This window comes from Salvelinus fontinalis, chromosome 12 (assembly GCF_029448725.1).
Source record: "Salvelinus fontinalis isolate EN_2023a chromosome 12, ASM2944872v1, whole genome shotgun sequence".
NCBI classification, from domain to species: domain Eukaryota; kingdom Metazoa; phylum Chordata; class Actinopteri; order Salmoniformes; family Salmonidae; genus Salvelinus; species Salvelinus fontinalis.
This window is the reverse complement of record NC_074676.1, coordinates 43,947,770-43,965,603: the sequence shown is the minus strand read 5'-3', so window position 1 is coordinate 43,965,603 and position 17,834 is coordinate 43,947,770. Positions and strand designations below refer to the sequence as shown.

Below are 17,834 nucleotides of genomic sequence, written 5' to 3'. Positions count from 1 at the left end.
ATCGCGTCTGCTGCAGGCTCAGTTGATGAGCTTATTTCTCCAGTCAGTAGTTCGAATGGAGCTAGGTAGTGTGTTCATGTTCTCAAATGCCATTGAAATGGCAGCAGCGGTATGACAACCAGCATATTCATGAGCATGCAATACGACTTTCCTCAGTATGAAACCCTCGACGACCCACTGTGCTGTCAGACTCGGCATGCTCATGGGGCTGATATCGCTGGTCCAAATGTCAGTCGTGAAGCTAATGGCAGGCACTCTATGACTGTGTAACTCCGGTAGGGCAACATCTGAAAAATAGTACCCCCCCCCCCCCCCCCCCCCCCCGCTTCCCCCTTCCCCAAAATAGGGTGCTCGACCAGTCGGCTAAAGCCAACATCACCCACGGCAGAGAACGGTTGATTGTCAAGAGAAATTAATTCCATTATCTTGGCGTTTTAATGGATTTTGCCTTTGGGTTGTCTCGTTAAAATATTCTTACTCTCTCAAATGACTGCTCGACTTGTTGACTGCTCGATCCACACAGCAGACATTGTGGGCTAGGTTAGGAATGCTGTGTAGCGCAACATTTTACATGGCGTATTTACGTCATGTAACTACATTATATACAAAGATGTTCTTATCCATGTTATATAGTTATGCATGTAACCTTTACCGGTTTTGCACATCGGCGTTAAAATAGACATCGGGCCGATGTTGGCATTTTTAGCTAATATCGTCCGATTACGATATGTTCACCGACTATATCGTGCATCCCTAGAAATAACACATGGAATCATGTAGTAAGCAAAAAAGTGTTAAACAAATCAAAATATATTTTAGATTCTTCCAAGTAGCCACCCTTTGCCTTTGTACACTCTTGGCATTCTCTCAACCAGCTTCAGCTGGAATGCTTTTCCAACAGTCTTGAAGGAGTTCCCACACATGCTGAGCACTTACTGGCTGCTTTTCCTTCACTCTGCGATGCAACTCATCCCAAACCATCTCAAATGGGTTGAGATCGGGTGATTGTGGAGGCCAGATCATCTGATGCTGCACTCCATCACTCTTGGTCAAATCCCTTACCCAGCCTGGAGGTGGGTTTTGGGTTATTGTCCTGTTGAAAAACAAATGATTGTCCCATTAAGCGCAAGCCAGATGGGATGGCGTATCACTGCAGAATGCTGTGGTTGCAAGTGTGCCTTGAATTCTAAATTAATCACGGACAGTGTCACCAGCGAAGCACCATCACACCTCCTCCATGCTTCACGGTGGGAACCACAAATGCGGCGATCATCCGTTCACCTACTCTGCGTCTCACAAAGATACGTCGGTTGGAACCAAAAATCTGTAATTTGGACAAGGACAGATCTGTAATTTGGACAAGGACAGGTTTCCACTGGTCTAATGTCCATTGCTTGTGTTTTTCTATGCCCAAGCAAGTCTCTTCTTCTTATTGGTGTCCTTTAGTTTAGTAGTGGTTTCTTTGCAGCAATTCGACCCATGAAGGACTCATTTACGCAGTCTCCTCTGAACAGTTGATGCGTCTTTTACTTGAACTCTGTGAAGCATTTATCTGGGCTGTAATTTCCTTTCCTGTGGCGGTCCTCATGAGAGCAAGTTTCATCATAGCGCTTGATGTTTTTTGCGACTGCACTTGAAGAAACTTTCAAAGTTCTGGAAATTTTACAGATTGACTGACCTTCATGTCTTAAACTAATGATGAACTGTCATTTCTCTTTGCTTGTTTGAGCTGTTCTTGCCATAATATGGTAGTTTACCAAATAGGGCTATCTTCTGTATACCATCCCTACCTTGTCACAACACAACTGATTGGCTCAGATGCATTAAGAAGGAAAGAAATTCCACAAGTGAACTTTTAACAAGGCACACCTGTTAATTGAAATGCATTCCAAGTGACTACCTCATGAAGCTGGTTAAGAGAATGCCAAGAATGTGCAAAGCTGTCATCAAGGTAAAGGGTGGCTACTTTGAATAATCTCAAATATAACATCTATATTGATTTAACCCTTTTTTGGTTACTACATGATTCCATTTGTTATTTTATGGTTTTGATGTCTTCACTATTATTCTACACTGTAGAAAATCGAAACAAAAGAAACCCTTGAATGAGTAGGTGTGTCAACTTTTGACTGCTACTGTATAAATATTAGATTGAGCAATGTCGGAGTGGCATTGACTAACATACAGTAGAATAGAATACAGTATATACATATGAGATGAGTAAAGCAGTATGCAAACATTTTTTACGGTGACTAGTGATTCCAGGTCTATGTACGTAGGGCAGCAGCCTCCAAGGTGCAGGGTTGTGTAACCAGGTGGAATCCGGCTCGTGATAGATGCTGCCTTTCAGTCTCTCGGTCCCAGCTTTGATGCACCTGTACTGACATCGGCTTCTGGATGATAACGGGGTCAACAGGCCGTGGCTCGGGTGGTTGATGTCCTTGATGATCTGTTTGGCCTTCCTGTGTCATCGGGTGTTGTAGGTTTCCTGGAGGGCAGGTATTATGCCCCCCGGTGATGCGTTGGGCAGACAGCACCACCCTCTGGGGAAACCCTGCGGTTGCGGGCGGTGCAGTTGCCGTACCAGGCGGTGATGCATCCCGACAGGATGCTCTCAATTGTGTATCTGTAACTGGTACTGTATATCCCCTAACACGGCGAGAGGGGCATGGCTATGGTAACACTGTAGATTTTCACTAGCGACGTAGTAGGAGCTAGTCTACTGCTTTAGCATTAGCCCTCATCATAGAGTGGAGCAGATGCTCCGTCACAGCCTCAAGGCCAAACTCCACTGAGGCAAAGGTTTGTCACATGTACTGTTACCACACATTTTTATACCCACTTAACAGGCAGGGAGGTCAACCCTTTGTGTGTGTGTGTAAGTAACATGCCATTATAGCATTTTCTTTTATCTAGTGCGTGCATACATTTTTAGTATGTGTCCCATGCGGGAATTGAACCCACGGCCCTGGCATTGCAAGCGCTGTGTCCACTCAATAAGTGTTTCTATTCCCTCTAAATCGACTCTGCCTTGGACTAATGCATGAATCTCAGTGTTACCTTTATCGCTCAATGTGATCACACTACTGATACTCTGAGTGTTTTCTTTGCGTTTCAGACAGCTTGATTAAAGCATGTGGGTTAGAGAGAGTGAGTAAGCCCTTTTTGTCTCTTCACTGGTATCTGTTCTCTCTGACAACATTTTCATCCCGGTGTTGACTACTAGGCCACTGATGCTCAAGGCACACAACTATCTCTAACCTCACTGATATTACCTCACTGATTTTACCTCTCGTACTAATCTCCCCCCCAGTGGAGCGTATTGGCTGAACATCACGTAATGGTGTTCGATGGATCTGCGCCCAGTAATTCATTTCAGTGAAAACAGCTTGGATCAATAAATGCCACTCACTAGATCCCATCAACCCTAAATCCAGGGGAATGAGGACAATGTAACGGGAGGTGATTACAGCCTAAGATCAGTTTACTTCCTGTACCTGCAGCGTTGACTCCATCTGTCCACTTGGTTTAAACCTGTGAAATGGAAATTAATAACTAACTTACACGCAGCCTTATCTTGTGTTATGCCTCTAAGACATTTTCAAATCAAACTGTATTTGTCACATGCTTCGTAAACAAAAGGTGTGGACTAACAGTAAAATGCTTACTTACGGGTCCTTTCCAACTATGCAGAGAGGAAAAATATTGAAAATATAACTCAAGGAATAAATACACAATGAGTAACGATAAATTGGCTATATACACACAGGGTACCAGTACTGAGTCGATGTGCAGGGGTTGGAGGTAATTGAAGTAGATATGTACATATACAGTGCCTTCTGATAGCATGCATACCCCTTGACTTATTCCACATTTTGTTGTATTACAGCCTGAATTCAAGCTCTGTCAAATTGGTTGTTGATCATTGCTAGTCAGCCATTTCGGCTCTTGCCGTAGATTTATGTCAACACTAACTTGGTCACTCCGGAACGTTCACTGTCGTCTTGGTAAGCAACTCCAGTGTAGATTTGGCCTTGTGTTTTAGGTAATTTTTCTGCTTAAAGGTGAATTCATCTCCCTGTGTCTGGTGGAAAGCCGACTGAACCAGGTTTTCCTCTAGGATTTTGCCTGTGCTTAGTTCTGTTTTATTTTTTTTATCCCTAAAAACTCCCCGGTCCTTAAGGATTACAAGCATATCCATAAAATGATGCAGCCACCACTGTTTGAAAATATGGAGAGTGGTACTCTGTAATGTTTTGGGATTTTCCCTATGCATAATATTTTAGTATTCATTACAAAAAATGAATTGCTTTGCCCACATGCTTTGCAGTATTTCTCTGTCTATTAGGTTAGTATTGTGTAGTAACTACAATGTTGTTGATCCATCTGCAGTTTTCTCCTATCACAGCCATTAAACTCTAACTGCCTCATGGTTTCCTTCCTCTCCGGCAACTAAGTTAGGAAGGAGGCCTGTGTCTTTGTAGTGACTGGGTGTATAGATACACCATCCAAAATGTAACATAACTTCACCATGCTCAGGGATATATATTCAAAGTCTGCTAACTACTAATAAGTGCCCTCTTTTGTGAGGCATTGGCAAACCTTTGTGATTGGATCTGTGTTTGAAATTGACTGCTTGACTGAGGGACCTTACAGATAATTGTATGTGTAGGGTACAGAGAAGAGGTAGTCATTCAAAAATCATGGTAAACGTTATAGCACACTGAGTGAGTCCATGCAACTAATGACTTGTTGAGCAAATTTTTACTCCTGATCTTTAGGCTTGCCATAACTGAGGGGTTGATACTTGATTCAAGACATTTCAGCTTTTCATTTTTATTAATTAGTAAAACGTGTGAAACAGTGCATTTGGATAGTATTCAAATCCCTTGACTTTTTTCCAGATTTTGTTACGTTACAGCCTTATTCTAAAATGGATGAAATAAAAAAAATCCTCTTCAATTTACACAATACCCCATAATAATAAAGTATGCCATTGTATTAAAAACAAAAAAAGATACCTCATTTACATAAGTATTCATACCCTGTTGCAATGAGACTCAGGTGCATCCTGTTTCCATTGATCATCCTTGATGTTTCTACAACTTGGAGTCCACCTGTGGCAAATTCAAATGATTGGACATTATTTGGAATGGCACACACCTGTCTATATACAGTAAGGTCCCACAGTTGACAGTGCATGTCAGAGCAAAAACCAAACCATGAGGTCGAAGGAATTGTCCGTAGAGCTCCGAGACAGGATTGTGTCGAAGAACAGATCTGGGGAAGGGTACCAAGATATTTCTGCAGCATTGAAGGTCCCCAAGAACACAGTTGCTTCCATACTTAAATGGAAGAAGGTCGGAACCACCAAGACTCTTCCTAGAGCTGGCCGCCCGGCCAAACTGAACAATCGGGGGAAAAGGGCCTTGGTCAGGGAGATGACCAAGAACCCGATGGTCACTCTGACAGAGCTCCAGAGTTCCTCTGTGGAGATGGGAGAACCTTCCAGAAGGACAACCATCTCTGCAGCACTCCATCAATCAGGCCTTTTATGGTAGTGGCCAGACAGAAGCCACTCCTCCAGTAACTGGCACATGACAGCCCACTTGAAGTTTGCGAAGAGGTACCTAAAGAACGCTCAGACCATGAGAAACATGATTCTCGGGTCTGATGAAACCAAGATTGAACTCTTTGGCCTCAATGCCAAGCGTGACGTCTGGAGGAAACCTGGCACCATTCCTGTGGCGACAACATCTTGCTGTGGGGATGTTTTTCAGGGACTGGGAGAGGGGGAGATCGAGGGGGAGACTAGTCAGGATCGAGGGGGAAAATGAATGGAGCAAAGTAGAGATCCTTGCTGAAAACCTGCTCCAGAGCGCTCAGGACCTCAGACTGGGGCGAAGGTTCACCTTCCAACAGGACAACAAGACTAAGCACACAGCCAAGACAACGCAGCAGTGGCTTTGGAACAAGTCTCTGAATGTCCTTGAGTGGCCCAGACAGAGCCCGGACTTGAACATCTCTGGAGAGACTTGAAAATAGCTGTGCAGTGAAGCTCTCCATCTAACCTGACAGCTTGAGAGGATCTGCAGAGAAGAATGGGAGAAACTCCCCTAATACAGGTGTGCCAAGCTTGTAGCGTCATACCCAAGAAGACTCGAAGCTGTCATCGATACCAAGGTGCTTCAACAAAGTACTGAGTAAAGGGTCTGAATACTTACGTAAATGTGATATTAACTAGTTTTTTTGCATTTTCATTATTGGGTAGTGTGTGTAGATTGAGGGGGGGGGGGGGGGTAAGGCTGTAATGTAACAAAATCAAGGGGTCTGAATGCACTGAAACTCCACTTCTACTTCATGGGGTATTGTGTCGGCCAGTGACGACAATCTCAATTAAAAACATTTTTTTATTGTCTAACAACAAAATGTGGGTTAAGTCCAGGTGTGAATACTTTCTGAAGGCACTGTATATGTGCATATCTACTACAATTACCTCCTACCCCTTCACATCGACTCGCTACTGGTACCCTGCGTGTATAGCCAAGTTATGTAGGAGTAAAGTGACTAGGGGTAACTAGGCAACAGGATTAACAGTTGATTTAGGGTATGTGATGAGTCGAAAGTGTAAGTGCTAAGAGGATCAATGCAGATAGTCATAGTAGCTATTTGGGTAACTATTTAGTCGTGTTATGGCTTAGGGGTAGAAGCTGTTTCGGGGTTCTGTTGGTTCCAGACGTTGTTACTGCTTCCCGTGCGGTAGTGGAGAGAACAGTCTGACTTGGGTGGCTGGACAATTTTGTTTTATGTCCTTCATCTGACACTGTCTGGTATAGTGGTCCGGGATTGCAGGAAGCTACCCACTAGCGCCATGCGGTCAGATGCCAAGCAGTTGCCATACCAAGCGTTGACGCAGGCCAGATGCGGACAAATGGTGCAGCTGTAAAGCTTTTTGAGGATCTGAGGGGCCCATGCAAAATCTTTTCAACCTCCTGAGGGAGAGGTGTTGGTGTGTGTGGACCATGTTAATTCCTTAGTAATGTGAACACGCTGTCGACCCGCTCCACTACAGCCCTGTCGATGTGCTTGGCCCTCCGTTTCCTGTAGTCCACAATCAGCTCATTTGTCTTGTGGTAATTTATTTCTACATTGAAATGAATGACCATACCCTAGGCCTACACACTCACTGTCTCGACGGATGCTGCACGTTGCATATCCCCCATTTAGTTGGAGGGATAAAGACCACGGAGGTCAGTATTTCATATTTAACAAATGACTCTACAAATTAAACGTTTTTCGGCTTCGTCACCATCAACACGTGTAAAATAATGTTAGTTTGACTAGACAAGTCCCTATTCAGTCCACTTCTCCCACAACTGTCAAACTTAATGCACCGCCATCATCAGAACAAGACACAGGAAATCATGGCTGCTGTTCAAGGAAATAAAAGCACTTGGAAAGGTCTCGGGTTTTAAGGAAGCTGTTTGAAGTATTACATCAGTGGCCGTCTGGTCGGCTATTGCGCAATCATATTGGGTCTGGTTTAGGCTTGAAAGAAATGTCTGTTTATGCTCTGGGCCTGTGTGTGCGTTGCTCATCAAAAGCCTGGTGTTGTGGAGATGGATGTCAGTAAATAAGTGAAGAGGATTGTTCTGCTCCGGGCCTGAAACTCTATCTGCAGCCATTGTTTATTTTCACTCAGTGTACCATTGTTCCACCTCATCCTATTAAAATGGCTACTGCCTGGTCTCTCGCTCCTTCGTTTTCTTTGTCCCTCCCCCTCTTTCTCTTACTCACACACTAATTTTGTTTTTCTCTACCTTTCCCTTCCCCTCTTGCGTTCACTTGTTCTCTCCCCCTCCCCAAATCTATCCTCCCTCCCTTTCTTATTCTGTCTTTCATCTCACTCTGTTCATGCCCTCATCTGTATCCCTCTCCAAGAGAACCAAGGCCTGTCTTCCTTTTAGAGGTAATTTAGAAAGTGATGTGGACCAGGAAAAGTTCTGACAGTGACTACTGCGATGCTCATCTTCTCCCAGTAGAGAACTCTATAGATATATAGAGCTCATAATCCTGCTATGATATTGTCTGACTCAAGCTCTCTGGCCTTCACGAACAAGAATGTTAATTAAGGACAACGTTTTATTTTGTTGTGTTTCTCACAGTCAAAAGTCAGATTCTTGTGCCATGTCCCAAACTTCACCCTGACTTTTAGGAGGAGGCAAAGAATTGAATGGTTTTGTCTGAAGGCGTGAAAGGTCGCGCGACTGGGAAAGGTTTGCCAAATTCAGCTGGTGGAAAATAAGGAAATTAGCAAGGCACTGACTTAACACAAGCAGTGTGAATCTGACTTCCTCTAGGGTGTGCGCCTGTGAAGTACTGCATTTTCACCCATAAGAATATAAGCCCTGTCTAAGCCGCGGGGGGTCTTTGATAACAAGGATCATTTTGCAATTAGATTATTGCATTTTTAAGACCATTCGAAGTATAAAAATATATATTTTAAGAATTATTTGACATGCTGCTATTAGCTCATACAAACCCGTTGAATAACAGATTCACTACACGGAACAATAGAGTTTGTTCAGAACAATCTGTCCTATATCTATATCTAATATGAGATCAGGAAACGTATTCATTTTTACATCTGTAACCCCTTATTTTTGACACTAAACAGTCTCCCATATATACTTCTATAAATGTTTCAACTGATACCGGGGGACCTTCAGTCGTGAGGCCTGTGGGTGTCCTAGTGCACAACAAACAACATGTTCATAAGTCTCACCTTTACACAGAGAGGTCATATTACTGTGTAGCCAAATCTGTTCGGACGCTACAGAGACAAGTTGGCATATCGGCTGTACCGACTTCAGACAAGTCCCAAGACGCTTGTGGGGGGCCGTAGAGTGAAACGGAGAACACCATTGCGTTCGAGAGAGTCATCTTTCCGTAAAGGGGTCATAATAGTTTGTAGGCCACAAATTATTTTGAGGAGACCGATATTTATTTAAAAAAAATATATAAAAAAAATCTTGGGATGTCTCATGGTCTGACAAACACCTCTCTAGCTCTGTTACTTTTCACTGCAGAAATATTACGTATTACGCAGATGCGGTGGATTTGAGACTTATCCAATGCAAATATCTCTAGCTTAAACTGCCTGTTCTGTCTGTAGCGTTCTTACAGTTATGGCTACACACTAATATGACCCTTCTGTGTAAAGGTGAGACCCTCACGAACACGTACATGTTGGTAATTAGATTCCCGTGGGGGGTGTGGGCATTTATCTTGGAGGGTTGACTTTGATTCACATGTACTTCCCCTGCACACCTTTATTTCTGTCTTTGTTACACACTTTCCCACTTATTTCTCCCACCCAGGTTGGCGGCAGCAGAAGGAACAGAACCTCGCTTCATGAGAGAGGAAGAGGAGGAGAGCAGTGAGGAAGAGGATGAACTAACCCCAGAGGCTCAAGGTGGGGTGTGAATACCCCCCCCCCTTCGTCGTCCTCCTCTCACCCCCTCACGTCTCTATTCCCACTGGGCATCAGGCCCTGACTTTTCCCTGACCTCTGCTTGTGTTGTTGTGTCGAGCGCTGTGTGCCTGATAAGGGATTCTCTCAGCTCAGCAACACTGCCGACGGTCCAAACGGAGCTTGCTCCCGGGGACCGTTCCAATTGACTGTAGTCCATTTTGGCTCCGGACACACATGTCTCTCTCCTCGCTTTCCTGCATTTTTATCTCGGGAGTACAGGGGAAAGCAAGAGCGTAAACGTGTAAATTCTCCCCAAATACTGAAATGTGTATAGTACTAGGTGACATACTCTCATAGAACTATAATAGTGTTGCTTTGAGTTAGAATTCTACCCGGGTTTTTTTCCACCTATAATGACTTTATATATGAGACCTGCTGACCTTCATACATACTGTTCTTCAGAGTTAGACGGGCCATCAACTGAATATAACATGCATTTAATATTTATTTATCTTTTGATTTTCTAAATTATGAGTGACCTGGATTTGAAGTAGTGTGCTTCGAACAATCAGCAAGGGAATTGATTGATTGGAGTGATCTTGACGACTAGTAACAAAATTAATCCCCAACACATTGAGCCAGCTGTAACCTCACACTGTTACTCCATGAGACTGTACTAATGTGACATCACTAAGCCTCGGGACATTGGCTTCCAAATTTGAAATCTGTGTCACATCCTCTCGCCCACCTAGTTTCCATGTAACAATGTCCCTCAAGGTTGTTGCTTCACACTCCAAAGCTATTGTTTGCTAAAAATAAGCCTCTCCTGACCTGCCTCTCGTGGCACCGTGTGTACGGCTGCAGTTGCAAGTCATCTTTTGAAAATGTCTCTTATTGCTTTCAGAAAGGGTTCATGGTATGTTGGCAGTAAACATGTTATTTAATATATATTTTTTAGCTCTTTCTTGTCGGCATTTGCTTTACATATAGCCACCATTACTTTTGCGGGGAAGGAGCAAGAAACGTTCAACTTTGACCCTGTCGTTCAACCGTTGTCATGATAACCTGACAGCTGCATGTTCTAAATGTCTTTATCAATAGACTTTCCAATGCTTTAAATTCTTACATTCACTACAGTGGATTAGCGGCTTGCCCTAGCCTACTTGTAAATCATTTGTAAGTAATTACCTTGTATTTTCCTGTTCTGATGAATAGAACGTTTTCTACTGGCGGGACTATTAAATATGTTACAGCAATCATGACTAGATCGGTTGGAAGAAATAAAAGTACAGCACTATCAACAAGGCAGGTCCCACAGGCCCTAGGTTTGACGCACCTGGACTACTGTTCAGTCGGACTTTGTTTGATATAAATAAAATGTGTCAAAAAGTTGACTCAAACTTATTGGTATAAAAGGTATATTTGTGTAATAGTAGATTGATGCTGGAATTAGAAAGCAGTTATTTTTTTTACTGTGTTTCATCTCAGAACCATGTCCTTGAAAGTAGATTAGATTCTACTGGAACTGTTCAGTCAGGATCCTCATGAAAGTTGTTTATGGTGTATTGATCCTTCAACCGCCATTTTGAGGACAAGCATGTTAAAACTCTCCCCTTTCAACTAAAACCTCCCTTTTTCCTTTTATCTTTTGAATGTGCCATCCTAGCATCTCCTAAAGTAGCTCTCTATGTATCACTGTCTCCTCCACAGACTGGAAATCAGGATATTTACAGTGTGTCTGGGTTGTGGCTCCCCCTAGCCTCCCTTCCTCTCTTTCTTTCTCTCTTTCAACCCACCTCAATTCAAAGGGCTTTATTGGCATGGGGAAACGTATGTTTACATTGCCAAAGCAATTGAAACCTATCTCTTTCTCCCCATCAGCGAAAAAGAAGCAGTTTGAAATGATGAGGAAGATGCATTACAACGAGGGCCTCAGCATCAGGATGGCCCGGCAACTCATAGCCAATGAGCTGGCGGAAGAAGAGGACGAGGACGAGGAGATGAAGGAGGACATGGAAACAGAGGACTTCATTGTAGATCCCCCGCATGACGGTAAGACAAACGGGGATACTCAAAGCTTAAGACGGTAAGCAGGGTGTATGCAGGTCCTTAAGTATTGTGCTGTGTTCAAATACTCATACTAACCTTACTATTTGTGACGTTAAATTGAGTCTGCTTATTGGTCATAGTATGGATAGTTAGTATGTCAAAAGTTCCCGGATGTCGTACTACATTCGCCAAAATATGAAGTATCCACCATATTTGAAGAAAATTGTCCGAGCGCATACTAATTAATTACTTTAACAAATGTTGAGTACTGTAATAAAATAATTAACTTTCAAATCAGTTACGTTACACGTTAGTTTTGCTGATAATTTGTTAGCTACGCTATCCTTACGTACCGCATAGCATTACAGCAGTATGACGGCCTAGGAACAGTGGGTTTAACTGCCTTGTTCAGGGGCAGAACAACAGATTTTTATTCTTTTTTAAAAGCTTGTCAGCTCTGGGATTCGATCTTGCAATCTTACGGTGACTAGTCCAACGCTCTAACCACTAGACTACCTGCCGCTGGAATGTTAGGTAACGAACTAACATTAGTTGGTTACTAATACATCGAACTTGCCAGGCAGTATATTAACTATAATCTAACTAACTACCCAACTTTCATTGACTTGATTATTCACGTCATTCTTAGCTAAGTGATATAGTCGTTGTGCGTTCTCCATGGACATTGTTAATTCTGGCTATCTACTCCGATTTCAGAACACTTGTCTGAGTGTGCCAGAGTGCAGAATAACTGATGAATTTACGAACGCTCAACACCCGTTGAATATGGCCGGGGTCAGTAAACGCCGGCAAAAAAATGGGCAATTCAATTGTTGCCAGCAGCACAGTTACAAGCACCAACACTCTGGATAACACGAAAACTGCCTAACCAGCTCTGCTGGGGTGGGTAAAATGGTTAGTGTTCTCTCATTTGCCAGTTAGCTTGGGTGCTTGACTGTCGTTGTGAGGTCAGAACTCGGATCAACCCTACTCTTCGGCCAGAGGGTCCAGTGACGCGATTCAAGAGCGAAACGCTCTGAATTTACCAACGACCAGAGCGCACTCCAGATTGAATTTACGAACACACCCGAAATCGTAGAATGTCTAGCTAGTAATGTGTTATGCTAACAAGCTAGCAAGAGGTTGCATAGGAACGGCATCAACTTCTGGTAGATAGGCGACGCTAGTACGTTCAACTGAAGGGATACCGTTCGTTTACAGTATACTAAACTGAACTAATAGTATGCAGTGTATATACTCATTAAGTATGTAGTATACAGTATGTTAGTATGGGTATTCGACTACTCAGCTTTGGTCTTAAATAAATTAATCTGATTTTAAAGGCCTTAATAATCTTAATGTACTTAGTTTTGAAAGGTCTTAGGAAGTGTGACGGAGATGACTGGTGTTTGTGCCACTGCTTAATTGTTGCCACCACAGCCCAATTATATATATATAAAAAAAAAAAAATGGAATAATATTTCTGTGTGCACGTCATGTGCGTGTGTGAGTCGGGCCGTTGCCAGAGGAGAGGGTAAGGTAGCCCAGTTGAGCAAAATTTTGAATTGTCATTGAGAGAAAGACAGTTAAAACATCTAAAAAAAGATTTAGCCTTGTATGAGTAACAATTATTTTTCTAATGTCAATATAGAGGAAATGATACCACTTTACAGAGTATGTCATTGAGATGTGCCAGCAGAACAAAGTATATTTAGAGTTAGCAATCTAGCTAATGTGTTTTGAGTTCGCACTTCCTCCGGTGGTAAATAATATGGGGCATAGCCTAGGTCAATATGCACAAAAAAACATGCAGGCAAATGAATCTCTAAAGAGACAAACAGATATCTGATTATAATGGATCCTATTTTAAATATCCATCATGCATTCCCTGAACATGTTAGATGAAATGGCAAACTTTTTTTTCATGTCTTGCTTGACACTGGAAGAAGTCAGTCCAGAGCCCTCCCACACTGCTAGACTACAGGAGAATGCTCATTGCTAAAATAGCACACCTACTTGTAAATATGAGGTTATAGCCTTCGGTGAAAGAGCCAGCTCTACAAATACTACTTTTTGACAACATTGGCTCATTTCTAGAGAAAAATATTAGGAGTGTGGTACGCGATGAACTCAAATGGTATTGTATTTCAAGTGGCATTAAATGGGTCTTAAGTCTTAAATTCAACTTCATGGAACCTCTGGATACTTTGGGTAAAACAAATGGGGGTTCTCAGAAACCATAGGACAGGACTAGTCAAAGAACATTGGGAGCACTCTCTGGCGATATCCATTGAAAGAGAGAAAATGGTTGATTGTGTTTTTGTAAAACATTTTTACTGCAGCAAGTTGACAGCAAGCTAAGAATCAATAGCCAATCCATCACGGGCTGGAAGCTATAGCGAGCCTTTATTGGTAATTCGCGCCATGACATGGCCAAGCATTTTCTTTCCCCAACTTAAGCCCCGCCCACGCTCTTATCGCTGAGCTTTTTTTCTCTCGCCCAGCTCACTTTGTTTGTTGTGGCTGCAGTACACGTCACTGTGCAGACATCTCGGTGCTCCTGCGTTTCTGTGATTACCGTGTATGTATATCCTGGGAGGATTTCTTTGGTTTCAATGTCCCTCAGTCGAGCACTCGGGATTTCATTCAAGCCTTGCTGAATAATATAAGATGTTTTAGCAGACATTTTTTATCGTAGGGTTGGCACCGGGAATCGAACCCACAACCCTGGCGGTGCCATGCTCTACCAACTGAGCCATACAGGACCACAGGAAGCACTGAGTACGCTGAGACACTTCATTACCCTGTAGCCTGAAGTAGTCAAATATAAACAGGGGGAAATGATAAATGTTCTCTTGGTTTTAAGACTTATGTACTAGTGTACATGCATGGGAACCTTCTAGAAAGGCAGTTGGATTCTGAGATAGTTAGATACGTGTAAAGCTCCACACAAAGGTTACCAGGCCCTGATTTTAGTAGGCCTTCCAAATGCAAGAGGTCATGCAGTTCCTCCGCGGAGGACTGATGTGGCGTGTTGGAGAAAAGGTTAAAGGTGTTAATACTGGACTCAGCTGTTGACAGAAAACAGTCTGAATTGAGAAAGGGGCCCGTATTCACTAAGTCTCTCAGAATCTAGGATCAGTTTGACTGACCCTTTTTATTCATTGTGATTTTAAAGGGGCAAAACTGATCCTAGATCAGCACTCTGACTCCGAGACACTTTGAATACAGACCCCATGTTCACTCTACTGTAAGACTACTAGAATGTTAGCGTTTCTGTTTCTCTGTTCCAGTTACAGCTGTCACTCACATGTCCTCTCTTTGGATTGCAGCTCTGGATTCCTAGAGGAGGAGGACACGCCACCTCTCCTGTCCCCAGGCTGTGTGTCTCGGCTCTCATAAAACATTCAAAAGAGACACTTTGCTACATGTGCCGGGCCATAGAGCAGACCGCTTCATAACCTCACCTCACCCCCCCCCCCCCCCCCCCCCCCGCGTGTGTATATTACCCAGAAACACTGCAATGCAAAGCATATCGACCCTGCCGGTCACTTCTCCTCGTTGTAAAAGAGTCCCTCTCAAAAACTTGCCGTCACCTCAAAGGAAACCAGACCTATAGGAACCGAGACCTAAAGACTGTTATAACAGACTGTTATTATCAGTGAGGACTCCTGCCTCACTCCTTGCTCAATCACTCACCTGCTAGCTGCAGTCTGTCTGTCTTTGTCCGACTGTCCCGGCTCCTCCTGAGCCCCTGGCATAAGCTGTCGGAAACCCCACATCCTAAAAAAACAGCAGCACCCATTGGATGGAAATGTTGGATAATTATGATGACGGTGGTAGGAGGATTTTGGTCTATTTTTTTGTTATTAGTTCCCCCTGTACCTGTTTTTATTTTTTTTATTTTTTTTACTAACTACCAACATAACCGTTGTTGAAGAAATCTTGGTGAGAGAGCTTCTGTCCTGGGTTTTTCTCTGTCTTCTCCTCCGTTCCTCTAATCTTGGATGTAGGCTGGTCTGGTATGGATATAGGAACAGCATACTTAACATTTACAACCAGCCCGCAAGGCACCTCGATGTCCAAGGTCACCAGCATTTCAGTCCTACATAATATATACACGCCCACTATAGGATTTGGTACAGAACATACATGTCCACTGACTAAATGGAATAGATATGTTTCCAACAAGGGAACATTATCTTAATAGGGTGGCTAATGTACTGTAATTGACAGCAAAACGGATTTATTCTCATGCAATAAATCAACCATTTATTATGGATTGCGTTGTGATAAGTAACCACAAAACAGCGTAATATAACGTCATTTCTCACAGGACATCAGCATATTGAAATGTAGATATTCAGGCATGCCATTATACCTATGGGACGAAGCTGTATTATGCATGGCTACTAAAGCCTTGTGCTTATCAGCACTAATGCCTTGTTCGCTCACTAAGATAATAAGAAGGACAACATTTGGGAAATTAACCTCCAGAGAAGGTTTGTACTACTGATAAGCTGGGGTATATTCACTAGTAACCAAACGGGCCAAAACGGCAAGGGATTAACTTGCATTTATCCAATAAGAAATGCTTGTTTTCATTGCAAAACGTTTTGCTACAGTGTACACTAATGAATACACCCCAGAACTGTTTCCTATACAATGTCAATAATACTACTTACCATCCTGCAGTTGGACTTTTGGGTGTTAATGGGTTGATTGGCTGCATGAACAGAAAGATTTCTGGTATATTTAGTTGGTATTATGCTCACTCTTACATTCTGTATGAAGGCTATGGTATTGTGAAGTCGTTGATTAGGATCAATTTACCCACTTTTTTTTAGTTTTTGTGTCCTGCTACCTTTGTAATCTGCTAGCTAGCTTGGCGGACAAAATGAGTGATATCTGGGAAACCAAGACAGTTGGTTACTGTGTATTTATTGCCTCTATGATATTTGAGTCATGGCACCTCGATCTACATGAACCTCTGAGAACCACTGTCCTCCAGTGATAAATGAAGTCTTAAACATTGAGTTTTGATGTCCTTCTCTTCCTGAATGAGCACATTACAAAACATTTTTTGTTTGTTTTATCAGGGCATGTAGAGATGGTTTCTTCTCAGAACTAGACTACCAAGCCCTTTTAATTCTGGGGACTGAATGACCATATAAGCTAGGTGTCCATCCATTGGATTCTATCCTCACGAATTCAAAAGCTCAGCAGTGCTGGATTCCTTTTGAAATTACAGCATCACACCCACAGGAAATACTGATTGATACACTGACTGTTCCCACTTTCCACCTTGCTCTTTATTTTTTATCTACTATTATTCGAATAATGAGGGAAGGCACATAGGCAAAAACAAACAAGGTAATTAAGACTTAAGAGTAATTACTATGAAGATTTTTTTTTTTTTTTTTCTTAAGACAAAAGGATGAGGTTGTCTGTGAATCAACTTGTATGACATTAACCCGGGGTGGTTATTACAAGGCAAATGTGCCTAATATGATGTATTTATGTGTACTGTAAATGAATAGGCTATGCTCATATTCTTCCCTGTGCAGTTCAAAGGCTTGGATTCCACTGGCTACTTGTTGTCTTGCTTATATTCTACCATATTTTCTTTCTTTATGAGGGACAGTGGACTAACATTCTGTCTCGTGATAATTTGTCTGTCCCCAAATAATGGACTTTCGATTTCTGTTTTTGTATCTTTAAATTTGCATGTTCTTAAACATAAGGATGTGTGTATTTTTGTCTCCCATAATTAAAAGATGCTGTTTATGAAGCGTTTGCTTATGAGCCTGGTGTTTTTAATGTGGAAGTAGTATGTAATACCATTGAACACCATTTATTCTCAGGTTCATGTTTTTGATCCAGGGTACCTACTCCTAACAGATCACACAGTACTTCTCTGTGGCCACTAGATGGCAATAGTATCAAATCTTCATGTTGAGAGGTGCTATTACTACATGCTGTTAGTTCTGTGAATTCATATTATATACTTTGTCCTTTTGTATTATAATAATCCATTGGAAACTAGATGAGTTAGGATACAGAATTTAAGGGTAGATGTATTTAATTGAAAGAAATATTTAAACTCATTATTTTTTTCATGTATTTTTTTCTCTACTAATCCTAATCACTATTTGTTTTGTTTTTCAGTTGCTAACAAGCATCGGTCAAAACTGAAGCCACTTCTTCAAAACTCTTCAGTCTGCATTACCAACATGCATCTTAGGCAAACAGTTAATCTCACCTCAAACTCCCTCAAACCACCAAAACACGTCTCAAAATAAGCTTGTTC

General features: G+C 42.3%; 1 protein-coding gene across 1 annotated transcript in view; it reads left to right on the top strand.

The window, feature by feature from the left end:
• ppp1r2 (protein phosphatase 1, regulatory (inhibitor) subunit 2) overlaps positions 1-17,315 on the top strand; it is a 32,440-nt gene extending 15,125 nt beyond the window's left edge. The window contains exons 4-6 of the mRNA XM_055940904.1: positions 9,381-9,475; positions 11,357-11,527; positions 14,857-17,315. Coding sequence (XP_055796879.1) covers positions 9,381-9,475; positions 11,357-11,527; positions 14,857-14,870 — 280 coding nt within the window. The 3' untranslated portion in view covers positions 14,871-17,315. The remainder of the gene's footprint in view (positions 1-9,380; positions 9,476-11,356; positions 11,528-14,856) is intronic.
• Positions 17,316-17,834: the final 519 nt, after the last annotated feature.